This window comes from Schistosoma haematobium, chromosome 7 (assembly GCF_000699445.3).
Source record: "Schistosoma haematobium chromosome 7, whole genome shotgun sequence".
Lineage (NCBI taxonomy): Eukaryota > Metazoa > Platyhelminthes > Trematoda > Strigeidida > Schistosomatidae > Schistosoma > Schistosoma haematobium.
This window is the reverse complement of record NC_067202.1, coordinates 14,134,588-14,153,952: the sequence shown is the minus strand read 5'-3', so window position 1 is coordinate 14,153,952 and position 19,365 is coordinate 14,134,588. Positions and strand designations below refer to the sequence as shown.

The following is a 19,365-nucleotide window of genomic DNA, read 5'->3' as shown; positions in this document are numbered from 1 at the left end:
AAAATGAAGGAACGATGAAAACTGAGATGATGAACTGATATTTGCAAAAGAAACAGTGGAGTTGGAGACAATTGATTGATATTTTGAAATTAAGTATCTAGTATATGGTCCCCAAATCTTATTGAGATATTCTGTAATTTCGTGTCCAAATACATTTGGTTGTCCCCAATAGTGTTCAACTTCACTACATTTGGTATTGCTGCGAGGACCTGATGAACCATCTACATACGACGTCCGACCGGCAGCCGTACGTTCCACCACTCCCTCGTTCGACAGCACCCGCAACAGCCAACGCCGCCCCGCCAGAACACTCCACTCGGCGTCACCTCTCCGCACCAAACCGCCCCAACTGGCACCTCAGCTTCAGGCTCGCAATGGCGTCCACAGAACAGCATTCTTCCCCTTTCTTGGTTGGCAGAGACATTAAGTGTAATGAAGTTTGAATACTAGTGGGGATAACCGAATGTATTTGGACACGAAATTACAGAATATCTCAATAAGGTTTGGGGACCATATACTAGATACTTAATTTCAAAATATCAATCAATTGTCTCCAACTCCACTGTTTCTTTTGCAAATATCAGTTCATCATCTCAGTTTTCATCGTTCCTTCATTTTCATACCAATTGTTTTCCATCCCCGTTCTTTCTTTCTCGATCTTCTACTGAAATACATTCTATGTCTGACTATCTTTATATACTACTTATGTGAATTTGAATAGTGCACACCACAATGACACATAACATGGTATCCACCATAAGCATCTCCTGATCACTGAGGTAACATAAAAATTTACCTTTGCATATACACATCATGGTAAAGCTGAGGTATACATTCGAACGACTTTGAGATTTTAATCAATCAGGAAACAGTAAATATGAATGTATGAAGTATGATACAAAATCAGAGTATATGCAAGAAATATATACGTTTTGATTATAGGTTTGTAATTGGCGTTAAAGCTTACGACTGGAATCGAGGTTTTGGATTATGGTTTAGGGTTAATTTACATAGTTATGATTTAAGATTAGAGTTAGAATTAGAATGTAGTATGGATACTATGACTTAAAATAAGGATGTACGATAAGTCTGCGTGTACTCTCATTCTAAGCTTAAATCCTAATCCTAAATCTAACCTTAATCGTAAAGTCTAAACTCTACATTACAAAGTCTGATGGGTAAACGATAAGTGAGTACATTTTGACAACTTTTAAAGTTGCTCAAGGTTATGTGTCCTATAATCTGGTCGACAGTTGTCATCTTCGTCTGATATTCTTTATTAAACGTTTAGGTTACTCCATGACCTAAGCGTTCTCTTTACTACACAAACCAATTCGGTAGTACACTTCACGTTTACCTACATCACATTGACAGTTACAATTTGATTATATTTCAACCATATGATCCACATTCTATATACCATCATGACTCAGAAATCGTTCGTTATATTACGATCTATAAACTCATTGAGTTTGACTATGTTTGTTTTCCTAGAACATCTCCGAATAGGAACTTTGAGTTAAGTGATCTACATATTTAATTTTCGTTATTTAAAATTTTATACATATCATCTTCAGTTTTTGAGAATAAATAGGCTGTAACTAATAGTAGACAGCATGACGTATAACATCCTACGAGGAACTCGTTCAATGGATCCATCTATCACACCTCACTGTTGACGTTATTATTGAGACTGAAATCCAGTACCTTAGGCTTTAAAATCCCAACAAATCATCCATTGAACTATTAAATTCAACAGTGATGATGTTTATATCATTATTAGTAAGAATTTAAGTTATCCCGTTGTTAATATTCACCTTATTTGATACTTTATTCATTCCCTTAGAAACTGTATATTCACCAAATAAGTTGCTTATCATTAAATTTATTTAATATCTACTCTTTCTTCTCTGAAAAGTTTAATTTGTTTTAACTAAACACGTACACATCATCGACAATAAGATGTATGTTGGCATTTATTTTCCAATCCTAATAACGTTTAAAAAGGTTATGATTACGCATATGGGAGAGTCCTGTAAATTTGGAAATCATAGAATAAACCAAGAAGTCAGTGATGAAACATACATCCAAATGTGTCTAAAAACAATTATCAGTAATTTACATTTGAGATATTTTAGCGTTATCATCCAGTAAATGTATAATATCATCATTAAGGTATATTTGTGATAATAAGTGAACTAGTACAAAACTTAGATCAAGAAAAGTTTTCTATCGACTACTTTTAATCATCCAACAACATGGAATTCGATCAGCACTGCTAAAGGCCCTGTTAACAGGACATAGATTGAATTAAAGCATGATCCATGCACGATTGCGTTGGCGCACGCTGATTGGTTAAGAATTAACCAACGCTACTCGGCACTTGGAGAGCACTCGAGAATCTCACTATAAAAAACTACAAATATACTAACTTTTTACCTGTTGTGCTTTTTACTTGCATCTAACCTTGTTATTTGGAATATAATCTCTTTCCTGTTCAAACGTGTTCTGATTTGGGGACTTGTCGGGTGAATTAGTGTCTAAGATTACTAAGCAACAGGAATAGCTGGGTTGCAATAAGAGAGAATTATAGCAAGTTCAGACAAAGATGACATTGACATGAACGAGGTGATAACAACCGATTGTATCTTAATACAAAATACAGAGTTCTTCCATCAAATATGAAGACCATACGTTCAATAATTCATTTGTAAATCCCCAATCAATTATCTCAAACTTCATCGTTCCTTCATTATCATAATAATTACTCACTGTTTCCGTTCTTTTCGATTTGATCTTTCCAATCTTTTGCTGACAGACATCCCAATTCTGGTTATACATCACTTTTATTAACAGACATACGTAGCATACACTACAACTGTTCAATCAATTTAAGAAATTTCATTGAGATTAGATCGTGGTTGGAGGTAGTCAACAGGAAACCCTGGACCCAAGTTTCGTGCTACTTGGCACTCGTCAGCAAGGTGTACCTGTAATCTTGAGGGAACTGGTGCTCCCTAGCGGTTTCGATCTCGTGTCACCCAGTCAGAGACGTTGCCACTGAGCTATCCGAGCCGCAACTGACCTCCTGTAGGACTGAGATGTGATCACAATTGATTGATCACTGGGTGGTGATCAATGTCATGCTTGTCTAGTCCTACAGTAGGTTTGTCATGATTCGAACAATTGCTTGATAATTTTTCACACTGTAAACTTGATCACTGCTTATACAAATCTATCAGTGAGCATCAATTCTACTAACATCATAACTACTACGCCTTAAATTCTGGGGTCTCCTATCAACTACTAACAACCATATAACTTTTAGACTCAAATCATACTACTTATGAGTAACCTATCGAGTCATTCAAAACATTTCTATCATTACTTATTAGTTTATTATTATTGTTACTAATATCATAATAAATCAATGAACAAAGATAAAAATTATCACAACGGATAAGCAGGTAATATGTAATTAACAAAAAAAAACCAAACTGTCGGTTACCGATAAGTTTTTGTTTTTCAAAAATTTTTTATCTGAATAATAAAGTTCAATTTAAACAAAACACAAAAAAAATACACGGATCAAAAATGAAATGGGAAATAAAATAAAAACGATTCAATTAGAGAGAGGCTATTGTTCACAACCGAAAATTTTTCTTCACAACCAAAATCTCTTTTCACAACCAATTTTGTATATATATATTTATACTACTGAAATAAGTATTATAAGTAGTGGTAATAATAATACTGACTAATAATAAATAGTTCTGTTCAAAAATCCAACATTAGATGATTAACAAAAAAAACAAACAAAGAAATTCATTTGTAAACAAATCTGGTTATTTGAAATGCATGTAATAAATTGAACATATAATAATAATAATAATTTTCACAACCTTACAAAGGGAAATACCCTCTCCGTCACCCCCTCCCAATAGCCTATTTAAATGCATCGTCAAAATCATCATTGAAATGTGTTCACAACCATTTAGATTTCAATGTTACATTACCAAGAAGAAAATGATTTAATATAAATCCAAGAAAAAAGAATAATCGTAAATATGCATTGAAATAAAAACAATCCTCCCCCCCTTCCTCCATCAAAAAAAAATTAGTGACAATAAGCAAACAAACGATGGAGAGAGAGAGAGAGAGAGAGGGGAGGGAGAGGGAAGGAGAGTGAGAAGAAATCACAACTGATGATGAATAGAAAATGTAAATATGATATTGGATCTATATTATTTTCTTTTTGTCACAACCATCATTTCATAGTCATAGTTAATCACAACCATAGAAACAATGAAAGGGATAGAATCTCAACTGGTTAATAATAATAATAATAATATTGAAAGAACAGTAACAACCGATTGAATTGCATTAAAATGTTACCAAGTCAGTAGTAATAAGTATTAGTAGTAACAGTAATAGTAAATAATATATAAGCTTAAAATGTAATTAACTTTTAATTGTAAATTATATGATGCTTGATTACGTTTAGTTGTATTTAATTCAGATGATTTAATAATATTTGGATATAATGTACCAAATGATTCAATAGATTGTTTGTTTATATTACCAGTCATTTCATGTTGTGTAGTTGGTTGACGGGATTTACACGCGGAATCTAATAAAATGATGAACATAAGATAAATGATGAAAAAGTACCATTAATTACTTGATATGTTTTGTGATGAAATAAGGAAAAGCAACAATATAATAATAACAGTCGTAGGCATGGTTGTTTTAATATCCTCAGAGGGGGGATTTGAACCCAGGACTTATCAGTCTTATGCGCAAGTACTTAACCACCAGACAACTGAGCTTGTCGGTATCCAAGTGTTAATGTCTAACTTCAATTAATCCACGAAATTTAGCGACATATCCACCATTGTCATCAGTGAGCGTTCGCGCGCGAGACTGATAGGTCCCGTTAGGTGGGGTCGTGGATGCGCACTGTCATGGAGAATTCCCACAATAGGACGAAACGACCGTTCAGTGCTTCCACATTTTCCATAGTGGTCTAGCTTCAATTGACTCATGATCTCAACTACTGAAATTACTATAATTTCTACAAAACCCCTTCTGATACTAAAATATCAACGTTGACTATACTTTGAGCAACCTAACTGTAGTTTTTTTAAGCTTTTTGATAGATCCTTACAACCTTAAAACTATAGAAATTATTTTTTTAAAAAGTGTAATACCAAAAACAAAATCACATTTACTTTAACTTACTATATAAAATCCGTTCTCTTAACATTGGTAATTGTTCACGCCAAAACATACAATAATGTCTACGTAAATTTTTACTTATATATGAACGTGGCAATGTAAAAACCATATGTTTACGTGAATCATCATTTCGTGTTTTAAATGAAGAAATTTCTGAAGATGATACACTTGATACTGATACTCCTGATATCCCCAGTGATGGTGAAGATGATGAAGAAGAAGATGATGATGATGATGATGATGATTCACTGAGAACTGCTACAGATTGTGGTGAATATGTTTCATATCGATCCCAATAAAGTTCTTTATTACGTGTATGAAATTCTCCAGGATTTAAATTTGGTGATCTTCAATAGAAAGAAAAAAAGAATTCTGATAACTGTAAGATATTTACTTTTATTTACAGTATAAAACTTATAAAATTTCTTGATGCAAATAACTTGTCGGCTTCTTGGTATGTTTCATGAACAAGAATATGATATTCGATGTTTGATGATTATAGAAAGAAAGCTTAAATTGGGCAGTCTAGTGAAAACAATCTATAACCTGGCACATGTGTAGATTAGTTCAAGTTTCTACAATACATCACTACAGATAGATAAATATCAATGGTGCTTCTGTGCTTCTGTGATAATATGATCGATTCTGAACCATTATCATCCAACTTCTTCAACCAGTGATTATAGTCCTCGTGTGGAAACTAACTGAATAATCTGCATTTGTTCATATACCTCGTTCCAACAGTCAGTGAAGCCATAGAATGATGTGAAATTTTGGTTTTGTTATCCCTATCTTTCGTCCAACGTATTCATACACAAGAAGATGTCGTGAGATGAGGTTGACGGTGGTTGAGCATACGTAATACATGTCTTGAACAACTTAGTCAATAAAGACTCATTATAACATCAACCTACTTGTCATCTTAAGCCTAGTACTCTGTGTCACTCGGTGATTAGTAAAGGCCTATATTTTGTGATAATTCACGCTTACCAACAAATCACTATCCGTGAGCTTTATGATCTAGATAACATGCTACGGCTTTACGTCTCACTCAGTGATCAATTAATACAAGTTCTCAGTTATCCTAGTCTGTTTCAAATCAAAACCAGTAGTCTCTCTTTTAATTTTCATTACCTTTACGAGTTCTTGATAACTGTTGACAATAAAGTGCTCTAAGCAATTGGATGGAGGCTAGCAGTTCAACGCTCGACTCGCATTTTGTCCTATTCAAGGCTCGTCGGTTGGAAGTACCTGCAACATCTCACAGTTGATATTTACTCTGGCGCTCAAATCCAGTATCGTCCTCATTAACTATTATCACGTTATCCACTTATCTACTGAGTCTAGATAACTACTGGCTTTGCAGTAGAGTAAAGGTTAATTTATTCATATTGGTTGCTTGAATATTCTTAATGATATTGGGGACGTTAATCGATCAGTCTCTTGTCGAAATATATGCACTCTATGCGGATCGTCTTAATATTGCTATTAAGTCACAAAAATATGATAAATAACATAGCAGTGAAGGAATTCTTAATGGTTTGAACCATAATAGCTCACATAAACACTGTTACTCAAAGTTGATTACATAAACTTAAAGTCAGTCAGTGAGTTAACACTTAAATGTCATGTAATACACAAGTCTGGATAAATTCACCATCCTTCTCGAAATACTCTCTTGTAACAATGAGTGTATGACTTTTCCAAAAGAAAAACCAACTCATTATCTTCACACTGCACATGCATTTGAATCAAAGAGGTGAAAACAGATATCTGGGCCTCACACTCATGCAAAATTCGATTTCATGCAATGTTTACTAATTAATATTTCACGATAAAAGTGGAATACAAGTAGTTTTTTTTAATCAACATTTCGGTTTACAGTTTCATTCAGTAAAACAATGATACCTTCATTATAAGATATCTGCCAAAAGTCAAGTAGTTTTAGCGTGTACGCCCCCAAATGCCCTGGTACGACTGAGAGTGGGGATAGCCAGCTCTTCCTCTCCAAATGCTCTCACATGGCCACGTGCATACAACCACTCCCAGGGAAGTCTTACTCACTGCCTTCTCGCAGCACGAGGATATTGGTTACGAAATTGAGAAGACGAAAAGCGAATATTCAGCTGCTTAACCGGGTTGGTGGTTATGGAGGATCCATCTAGGGGAGTTAGAAAACACTGGTCCTAAACCAATAGTGCACATGGGCCCCAGGATCCTGAAGGAAAAATGGCGTATGATCTCCGGCTACCATGGGACTGTATCTCCTTACGCTACACTACTGCCTTGTAGATCAAATTCTTAAGTTGTAGGCTTCGAGTGTGGCTTCCTAAGAAAAACATCTGTTTCGGTTTGGGCACCCGGGCAGTAACACAGACCACACACAAACCAAGTGATATGTGTGGCGCATATCTGTTTGGTGCCTCCTTGTACCAATATTTATGTGTTTAAATAAATAAACAAAATAAACATTTTTCTATTCTACTTAAATAACTTTTCATCTCATTTAATGTTCATGTTATATCCCGATAAGAATAATGAATGGTTACTGTTTGGATCTATTCCTGGACCATTACTATAGGTATATTTTTATCGTATAATCGTTATGTGACTAAACTGTTCATATTCATATCGCTCTTATTATAAGCTTTAATTTGACCCATAGACTATTATTATACGATTTACCATTCATGAGTTATGGCCTGTCTATTAATTACTATCTCCATCACTCACAGCCACATTTGGCTAATTCTTGTACAAATGTTGTTTCCTATTTTATGGTACGATGTGGTCTGTCTGGTTGATATATAAACCGAGTATGTTTGACATAAATGATTCATATTACAGAGGCTGAGATCGGTGTTCTAGACTACAACTGACTGGGCTAGACAGGAAGTAAGACCAATCAAGACTCTAGGCTGTTCGCACATGTTTTATGCGTCACTGGTTCGACTAATAATTCGCTGCTCTCTGATTGGCGGTATCGTTGCATTATCCAATATACAGGGCACACAGGTTCACAAGTTATAACAGTTCATTATAGAATTAGAATTCGGCTTTCACCGATAGAGAATGCTGGTGAGCGGCCTATGCTCCTTCACGAGGAGTAACAGGCGTAATTAACTAAGTATAGAATTGAAAGATGATAATCATTTTTTGTTTCATTAATTTACCCTGTTGAAGCAAAATTTGTCCAAAACTGCATTATTTCTTCACTTAAACGTTTTTCTTCTAATGTGAAATTATAATAATGATCAATAAATGCTTGATTAAATGGTGCACCAAATATGTATTCAGCTTCATAACCTTGCATAACACCAGTCCATTCAGGCCATGTTAAACCAGTTGTACGATGTTCAAATGAATAAAGAAATACCTTGAATGAATAAAAAGACAAAAATAGTTGTCATGTAAAAAAAAACAAAGGTTACTAGTCATCTATTAGAACATACAATAGATAAAACCTTAATTGGGATTCCTTTCAAAGATAGCATATTAGGACTTGAACAATTAAACACTTAGAATATACTGATAACTTGTATCTAATCACTAGTACTATGGAAGAGGATACTAAAGCCTTAAACAACCTATAACAATACCTAACTAGCATTAGTATGAAAATATCAATCTCCAAAACCAAAGTTATGATCATAAATAAGAAAGACAACTTATTAACTGTTAATATAGACAACAAAAAGATATAGAAAGTAGAAAGCTTCTTCTATCTTAGCTCCACTATAAATAACAAAGGTAATGTGTGTGCTGCTTATATTGATATAAGTAGTATATGACGCGAGTCATAAAACGTAAGTTCTGGCAGCAGAAGATGGGAGAAGATCAAGAAAGGAAGTGCGGGAACACAATTCAATTTGTAAGAAAACGCATGAACAATGAAATGTGAGATAATGGAGTGATGTTTGCAACAGGAACAGTCCAGGTTTATATGATGAAGTCATATTTTGGAAATTAACGATTTGCTATATGGTTTTTCTAGTTTATCAAGTAACTCTGTGATTTTGTGCTAAGTACATTCGATTGTCCCCACCTGAGTTCTGTTCACTATAAAGGAACCCCTGACAATGCGATAGCGCATAATATAGAAAAAGCTAAAACTGCGATAATTAAGATTAGACCAATACTTGAATGTAAAAAAAAACTTAGCCTTAGTACTAACGTCATACTGGTGGATCCTTCAATAATCTTCATTCTTACATATGGACTAGAGTCCATAGTACTAGGAAAACGAGACTGGACTAGATTAAAAACGGTTCTAAACACCAATAAGACAAATAATAATCTTAGGTATAAACGATAGAAAACAACTTACGTAACTTAACTAATAAAATTATGCCAAACAGGCTAAATCTACGGTATACTGTATACAAAAGACCAAATAGCCTAATGGTGGGGTCTTTAAATATCAGTTTTGAAAACCCAAGCAACAATAGAAAAGTCCATACAAAAGATTCGTTAAGGTAACTACACCAAAACCTTAAGGAAATGGGCAAACGATTACCTAGAACCTGGATAAACCAACCGAACACGGTTAAAATTAATCCATATCAACAATATTTCCCTAAGATAATAGGAAAACACCAACTAAATTACATAGTCTATATGTTGAATTCATGAGTCAATTAAAGCTAGACCACCATGAAAAACCTGGAAGCACTAGACAGCCATCTCATCCTAGTATGTCAAAATAAAAATTACAATAGAATATTTGCCACAATTAAAACAATGAATAGACATTATAGGAATAACCATCAAAATAAACCTCATACTGAAGCCCATTACAACTGTCCCCTAACTGACTACAATGAAACTTATAAGATATTGGTCTGGTTTAATAAATATTCTGAATCTTTCCATCCCTAACACAATCAACCTATAACGGAAATTATAACCGCATTCAATAAAAACAACTCACTAAATAACCTAAATAAATGTCCATATCCAAGCTGTAATAAGACCCTATTAACTAAGAAAGCAATAATCAATCACTGCTTTGTAGTACATAGATGGTCGGCAATTACCGAAGAGGAAATAAAACCAAAGACGAAAAAAATTGCAAGCACAACTTTTGAACTTCGGTGATTGTACCGTGCTTCGACGTAGCCTCTTCTCCAGAAGGACCTACTAGGCTTCACAAACTAGTTTAGCTGGAAGGGGCACTATTCATAGAACTTGTCAGTAATAATTGTAAAAAAATCATTTGTAAGTAATGCTAACAAGTTTGGAAATAGAACATTTCATGTTGTAAGCCAACATTGTACTTCTAGACATTTTTGATTTTATGTTATACCATTGTTGATCTAGCTGACGAGCACCAAACAGAACGAAATGCACCTCATGTTACTCTTCTATTGTTTCTTCAATACAAAACTTTGACGGTAAGATTTCAAGTTCTTATGGAAATGCAACTCATGAACCACCACACAATAGCAACATGTCGTCTTTTAAAACTCTATGATATCGTTCTATAACGTTTTAGGCAATTAAAATACCATCAAAATAACATAGTCAGCATTATATTTTCTGTGCCCATGGAAACGTTTGAGATCATTTCTCCGGTGCTTGCTTACCCATTATTACTTACAATTAGCAGAAAGGGTTAATCTTTAAATGATTCTTTCATTTTATATCCTCCCTAAAACAAAATGATATCCAGTGGCTTTATTATCTAAACTATCAACTATTTCAGATGATATTTCATCGAATTCAAAGAGCGCTGACAAGTCATCATTCAGTGATTTTCACTTCAATCACCTGAATGAAGTTATTAGTGTCTTCTGAAAGCCTAGCTCCGAGGCTACATGCAAGTCACTGGTACGAAAACTTTCGTAAACATACTTCGGGAGCAACCTCAAGGAGGGTTGATGGTCAATTCACCTTTGTATTTGATACCACACCTTTTTCGTATTTCTTCTAAATGGACACAGGGAAGGCATTTCAGCAAATGTTCGTTTAGCAAATCAAGTGCATATCTTTAACATATACCGATATACATAACTACAAGCAGTAGTACAAGCAGTTCAATATACATAAACATACACATCGGGAAACCCTCAAGATCTAGTGAGATCTAGTGGAGACTTTGAGTCGGATTTTACTGTTCTAAGTGGGGTAGACATTTTTATACAAGATCACAATCTACTTGTGAGTAGTTTGTAACTTCGTATTTAAAATATTGTCGACATATCACATGGTGTGAAGCTTCATGCTGCGTTTCAATTTTATTAACAATCGTCTTTAAGAAAAACTCGAAGCTTATATAAACCACCTCGTTGGTTGGATTTAATAATCATACCTGTGCATTAGGTCCACGGGAATAGAAGTCAGCAAATTCAACAACTGGACATTTTATATTGTAATCTCCACCAACTTCATTCAATGCTTTCACAACTTCTAATGATGTCCAACTACCAGTGCCTAATGCTCGGCTAGGAATCTAAAAATGAACATTAAAAGAGTAAGCGAGATAAGTTTTAATCGACCGAAAAATTTGTTTAGATGTTTTGTTCTAAGTAAGAAATAATCAGTGGACTAAAGGTTAAGCATTCGTACACGAGACCGAAGGTCCTAGGTTCAATTCCTTGTAGATGGGGTCGTGGATGAACTACATAAAATTGAAACAGCTGTTTAACGTTTCCAGGTTTATGGTGATATCCTAACTAAAATCAGTTGGTTAGTCAAACTATGATAGTCAAAAATCGACTATAAAACGTTTGTTTAGAACGAAGCTATCATCTTCCTGGTACTCTTCTCTTTATTTAGAAGTAACCACGTATCAGAGTTTACCATGAGCCTGAAATTATGTAAAAATGGCCGCATTACTACAATTGAAGAACATATGGAACTCAAAACAACTTTCAACCAATATCAAAGTCACAATCTTCAATACGAACGTCAACACAGTTCTACTGTAGAGAGCTGAAACTTGGAGAACTAATACAACCATCATCAAGAAGGTACAAGTATTTATAAATAGTTGTCTATGTAAGATAGTCAACATTCATGGGCCGGATACCATCAACAACAGCCTACTGTGTGAGAGGACAAACCAGCTTCCAGCTGGAGAGGAAATTAAGAAAAGACGATGGAAGTGGATAGAAAATCCATTACGGAAATCACCAAACTGCATCACGAGACAAGTGCTAACTTGGAATCTTGAAGGGAATCGGAAAAGAGGAAGGCCGAAGAACACATTACTTTGGGAAATGGAAGAAGATCTGCAAAGGATGAATAACAACTGGAAAGAACTGGAAAGAATTGCCGAGGACAATGTTGGATGGAGTGTGCTGGTGGGCGGCCTATGCACCTCCACGAGGAGTAACAGCCATAAGTAAGTAAGAAATTATGAAAAAAGGTTGAGTTTGAGTTTTTGGCAACAATATATAATACAATAATTGATATTTTTATGTAAGTTCATAAATCTATCTAAACTTCTATCAAGTTATTCATCTGATCAATTGGTCTACACCACATGCATCATACTTTTTGAGATAAGATGATGGTTGGAGATGGTCAACAGGAAACCCTGAACCTAGGTTTCGTGGTACTTGACACTCGTCAGCTTGGTGACACGGGATCTAATCCACTAGGGAGCATCAGTTCCTTCAAGATTACAGGTATAATTTGCTGACGAGTGTCAAGTACCACAAAACCTAAGTCCAGACAAGAATGGAGAGAGTGGACAGCCCTGACGAACACCACTTGAGGTAATCAATTCTGATGACAGTTCGCCATAAGCTCTCACTCGACCAGTTGTGTTCGAGAAGAAAGCCTTCACAATATTAATGCACTTCTTTGGTACTCCTCTCAGTGACAAACACTGCCATAAAACCTCACGATCAACAGAGTCGAATGTCACCTTAAGATCGAGAAATACTACCATTGTGGGGCGTCTGAATGTGTGTCTGTGTTCTAGAACTTGACGTAGTGTGAATATCTGATCTATACAACCATGTCCAGGTCGAAAACCAGCCTGATTTTCTCTACTCTGATCTTCACGAGCTGTGGTTAGGCGTCGAAGTAGTATTGAAGCTAATATTTTAGACACTATATTTGTCAAACTGATTCCTCTGTGATTGTCACAAGAGGACTTTTGTCCTTTCTTATAAACTGGCACAATCAGTGATTGAGACCAGTCATATGGGATTACGTTCAGTTTACAAATTCTACCTAGGACCTCAGTCAATCTCACTGCTAATACTGGACCACCATCCTTAAAAATCTCAGGAGTAGACCTGTCAGGGACGCACATATTGTCCTATTGGGGACTCATCAGCTGGATGTACCTACATCTCAGAGTTAATGTTCACTCCGGGACTCGAATCCAGTACCGTTCGCCTCAAACACCATTGCGTTATCTACTTAGCTACTGAGTCCAGATAGCCACCTGCTTGTGCAATGGGTGAAGTTATATTCATTTGGTGTTGTTTACATGTGTCATCCCATTGCACAAGCTGGTGGCTATCAGGACTCAGTAGCTTAGTAGATAAAGCGATGGAGTTTGAAGTATGCAGTACTGAGTCCGAGCCCCAGAGTGGACATCAACTCGGAGATGCAGGTACATCCAGCTGACGAGTCCTAAATGGGATGAAACGCGCGTTCTGGATTACACTGCTAGCCAATATCCATCTTATTCATCCATTTTTTTGAAAAATAATTCCATTAACATTTATCAAATAAGCTTGCAGACAACAGGAATCTATTCTGATTACACCATTCTTCATTATCATCATTACTTATCAATGTGACAATAGTTTTAAAACTTACTTGATATTCAAAAACAGTAGCTTGTAACAAAACTGACTGAAGGAAATTTTCATCCATTATATAAAACGCTAACAAATCTAGAGGATCCATAAGCGCTATATCATGACGAAATTCTCTTGGCATTTGTGGCCATAAACCAGGTGACATAAAATACATTCTTAAACTTTGTACAAGATGATACATGCCTACATAATATTAGACATACAAAAGGAAAAAAACAAATAATTAATAAAACAATATGACAATAATTTAATAGTTGAATTCATGCGTCAACTGAAGCTAGACCACCATAGGAAACCTGGAAGCACTGGACGACTGTTTCGTTCTAGTATGGGACTCCTCAGCAGTGCGAATCCACGACAGTGTAGCAATGTCGCGAATTGGTTGAAGTTAGACATTAACACCGTTGGATGCTGACTGGTTCAGTGGTCTAGAGGTTATGCGTTCGCAAGCGAGACCGATAGGTCCTGGGTTTGAATCTCGCGTGATGAGATCATGGATGCGCACTGTCACGGAGGAGTCCCATACTAAGACGAAACGGCCATCCAGTGCTTCTAGGTTTTCCATGATGGTCTAGCTTTAATCGACTCATGAATTCAACTATTGAAAGAATATCAAACAATTAAAATGTACAAAAAATCTGAATATAGAAATATGTTTGGCAAAATTATGTTTTAGTGACGAACCAATCAGAATCAAGAATGCGATTTTTAATTTTTGGCGTGAAATACAAATATCATATTTAACAAATAGAAGATATATCTCTGTATACCATTTAGAACGTTTAAAATGACTTAGAAAAAAGTTAATTGTCTCAATTATAGATAACAAATCGACATTAACCCTAAACTCTAACCTCAAACTACATTGCTTAACAAACCTGAACTTAGTGGCATTACATTTTATAAAGGAAGTGATCAAATAGCAACTCTTATATAATCATATGGCTACAGATCATTTTTATATTATAGATGATATCAGTTTGTGATGAAAACTCTAATATGAACTGTAACTAGGAACAATGTAGGGGGCACATAAACATCTGTCTGGATCCTATTCGGAGTTTAAGAATATAGGCAATCTATATCCATAATAACAAGTTTATATGTCGATGGTTTTTTAGTTACTAAGTAATGTAGTATGTTTAAGATACTAACAGATGTATTACACTTTCCAATATAACTGTTTTCTTTTTCCTAAACTATTCATTTATAAAAGAGCTTTCCTGAATTACTCTTCCCTAGATACTATACTTATACCATATTTCCTACAAATGATATTAAACTTTACTATTTACAAAAAATTGAATATTCAACACATGTGATAGTGAACCAATGAACATTTTATTTTATTCTTGTTGAGGGGGGATCCAGAAAACTCGAAAAAAAAGCAAAAAAAGGCTTTGAAAACATTGAGAAGCATCTTATACAATCACTGTTCACAAGACATTTTGCCAGAAACATCCAAAAAGTGAAAAGTCACATGTCAAGTTTCTGATTCAATGATTACCTATACTGATACTATGTTTAGTAGAGTTTCAGAATATTCCGGAAACACAGGGACATCTAAAACACTATAAATACCCTATATTTTCTGTACATAAACAAACCTTTGGAGTAAAGCATTTTCTTCCATATTTCGTGCCTTTTCTCTCATGTTCCAGTTACTGTATAGATCTAGCCTTGGGATTACTAGAAGAGCTTAGGAACCGAATCTAGTGTTCACTAGACGACTTACGACTAATTAGATCTTCAAACAAATTGGTGACGTCGCTATATGTTCAATAATTAGCCCTCTTCTAGAGGATTGTTTCATTTTCAATCTTAAGTACACAATACATCAACAGACGATTGACGACTTTCATTTATACAAAGGGTATATGGTTGACACTCTTATTATTTGTGAAAACATTGATCTCAATGTCATTCAGGATAAGTTCAATAATTGCCATAAAATCATAAAATAATCTCAATAGTTGAGATCATGAATGAATTAAGTCTAGACCACCATGGAAAAATCTGGAAGCACTGGATAGCTGTTTTATCTTATTGTGAAACTCCTTCGTGGTAGTGCGTATCCATGATCCCTCCTCATGAGATTCAAACCGAGAATATAAAATATTTATATAAAAACTATAATATCAATACAAAATTCAATGATTTACAGTAAGTTACTAGAAGAGATTAAGAACCGAATCTAGTGATCAATTAGAAGACTTATCAGTTCTCCTTCACCTGAATACTAAGATACTGATCATTATCAGATCAAACTGATTAAGTTGGGCTAACAATGTATTAAGTAATTGATCTCCTTAATGTTTTAGTGTTAAGTATATAAACTATTCTTTATTCAATTTCAATCTAGGGAAGTGTTACTTTTTCAAATTTGTTTTATCAGTCACTCAAATACAACATAGAATTTAGTACATTTCTAAGATCGACAATTCAAGTTGTCATTATCTCACTACTCTGTTATTTATATTTAGAGCGTTTTAATGGTATTATCACTTTATTGGTTTGTTAGTGTTTAAGCGTTTTGTTGTGTCGGAGACTTACAGATACAGTATTTGAATATAATGATAAATATTTCCAGTGTAGGAATAGATTAAAAGAGATCTAATAAATTTCAAATCGAAATATAGGATCAGTTCATGAAGCCACTGATGGTTGAATTGAACTATGTGGGTGAAGTTAGACTGATAGAGTTATTGTAACCAATGGTTGCAGACATTATGTGGCATGGCTCATAATCGGTCACAATGGCCCAGATGTATACACTCTTTGCATTTCCTTAAATCTTAACTTTTAAAACTTTTCTAGTCCCCGAATTGGGAGCATTAAACAACCGATTCATCCTAGTATGGGATTGCTCGGGTGTGCGCGTCCATGATCTTTTTATCCGAAAATCAAGCTCTCGTCTTCCGGTTCCGCGTGCGAACGCCTTATCTCCAGACCAATGAGCCTAAGTCTAGTTCTATTGAAAACAAATGTAAAATTACCTTATTGACTATGTGATCATGATTCCTCGAATCGATTCCTTCTTCGCCAATCATTTTATATATACCTGGTCCTTTCTACTACGCTTGATTTTGTCTTTATAATTCCACTTCACTTTACTAGTGCTATAGTGTGCGCTAATTATGCACACAGACATAGGTAGTATGTAGCAGGAATTGGAAGTACAATTCTTACCAGCAGAAGAGTGAATTAAAGAAAAGAGGAAAGAAAACGAAGAGCAATCCGAATAACAACAGGATCAGAAGAATGTTAAAGTATTTTAAAGACAACTGAAGGAAGATATCCAAATGGTATATTTAACGTCTGACTTTCATATGTTACAAAGGCATTAGGAAATTTTCAAAAGAACACTAATTTGTTTTCCCGTACCTGATTTTTTATTCACTATAATGTGATGTCTTAAACTGAGCCGATCAATTCACTTGCTGCTAAGTTGTACTTTGTGTATTGATAAATCTTTTAACTGAACACCTGAATTGGGTTCCTAAGCTCTTCAAATAACCCCCAGGTTAACTCTACACGATAACTTGAACTCGAGAGAAAAGGTGCGAAATATAGAAAGGACGCTTTACTGCAAGGTTAGCTTATGTATAGAAAATTTATTTATAGCATTTCAGATAGCCCTGTGCATCTGAGAGGTTCTGAAACTCTATTAAACATCGTAACAGGGTAGGTAGTCATTCAATCAGTAATGCAACACATGAGATTGTTAAGTTTTTGATTGAGATCATGAACCGATTGATGTTATACCACCAATCAAAACCTGGAAGCCCTGGACGGCCGTTTCGTCCTATTGTGGGGCTCCTCAGCAGTGCGCATCCACCATCCCGCTCGTGGGATTTAATTCCTTTATTTATTTACCCTGAAGAAGTGATTTATTATAAGTTACAAAACACTGGAAATAAAATATTTCTACTCATTGGAATATAAAAATGACCTATCTATTAATGAAATGAAAATCTTTTAAAAGTTAAACTGACAAACCTTCATCTTTATTGACACCCAACATGATACGATGACGAATATTCAATTTGCCTGAACCTAATACTTCATATGGCCATTCAGGTAAAAATGGAGCACTAACTACTGGTTTAAATGGCACATCAAAATAATAACCAGCGGTACTTAAAAGCTGTCAAAGAAATAAAAATGTGAAAATATACATTTGGTATCATGAAAAATAGTTTAGTTGTCAAAACAAAAATTGTCTAAGGAGCATTCAGTCAAATTTTATTATATTCACTTGGTGTTGTTTTACTTGGATCTTCCCATTGATGTTTAAGACTGCAATTGATCAGTTTCTTATTGCCAAATGTGTATCTTGTGAATATTGCCTTGATGTTACCTTAAGTCACAAGCTTTTTTAAGCAAAGATAGACTCAGTAGCTAAGTGGATAACGCGATGAAGTTTGAAGAGAACGGTACTGGGTTAAAATCCCGGAGTGAACATCAACTCTGGGATCCAAGTACATCCAGCTGACGAGTCCCAAATAGGATGAAACGCTCATCCTGGATTCTTCTGCTAGCCACTGTCCATCTTTGCTTAAAAACGGTCGATTAGTTGTGCAGTAAACCATTATGACACACTGATTCAAACCATTGTCAGACTCTTTCTTACTTTCGTATGTTTGACTGTAATGTCGTTGAAATTACTGGATGTTCATTTCGTCTTAGTATGGGACTCCTCAGCAATACTCATCCACGATCCTGCACGTGGGATTCCAGCGGGTTTTAATTGAGATCATGAACTGATCAATATTAGACCAACATTAAAAAACGTAACGACTATTCAGTGCTTCCAGGTGGTCTAACATTCATCGATTCATGATTTCAATCGAAAAAATAGAATACTTTTCTAACTGAACTGAAGTATTATACAACTCAAATATCCAGGCACTTCATACATCTATCCTAAATAATCGAACGAATATTATTACTACTATAGGACGAAACGCGCGTCCTAGATTCACCTGTTAGCCACTATCCATCTTTGCTTGATAATATTTATATTTTGGACATTCTATAACTAAACAAAAAAACCAGAGCATATAGCAATTCATACACACATGGTGACTTGCTCTATTTCTGTATAATTTTTTTAATTGATTAGTTCTTGAAGAATTCTCTCCATTACGTAATAAATGCATATGCCATTGATTGATAACTAATGTTTCTGATTCTACACTTCGTAAACATTTTACTAATTCTTTAGAATATTGACCATTTGAATCAGTTACAGCATTACAACCACTTAATTGTGCTAATAAACGTGTCTAAAATTTGAAAAAAGAAACAGAAAAAAAACATGTTGACGATCATGTTTTGTTAA

General features: G+C 34.9%; 1 protein-coding gene across 1 annotated transcript in view; it reads right to left on the bottom strand.

Moving 5' to 3' along the window:
* Window positions 1–3,381: 3,381 nt before the first annotated feature.
* Window positions 3,382–19,365, bottom strand: part of MS3_00009655 (uncharacterized protein) — a 42,304-nt gene continuing 26,320 nt past the window's right edge. The window contains exons 5-11 of the mRNA XM_051218053.1: window positions 19,103–19,309; window positions 18,021–18,168; window positions 14,020–14,204; window positions 11,549–11,689; window positions 8,412–8,614; window positions 5,242–5,585; window positions 3,382–4,630 (exon numbers count right to left, since the gene is read on the bottom strand). Of these exons, the coding sequence (XP_051064486.1) occupies window positions 4,416–4,630; window positions 5,242–5,585; window positions 8,412–8,614; window positions 11,549–11,689; window positions 14,020–14,204; window positions 18,021–18,168; window positions 19,103–19,309 (1,443 nt within the window). The 3' untranslated portion in view covers window positions 3,382–4,415. The remainder of the gene's footprint in view (window positions 4,631–5,241; window positions 5,586–8,411; window positions 8,615–11,548; window positions 11,690–14,019; window positions 14,205–18,020; window positions 18,169–19,102; window positions 19,310–19,365) is intronic.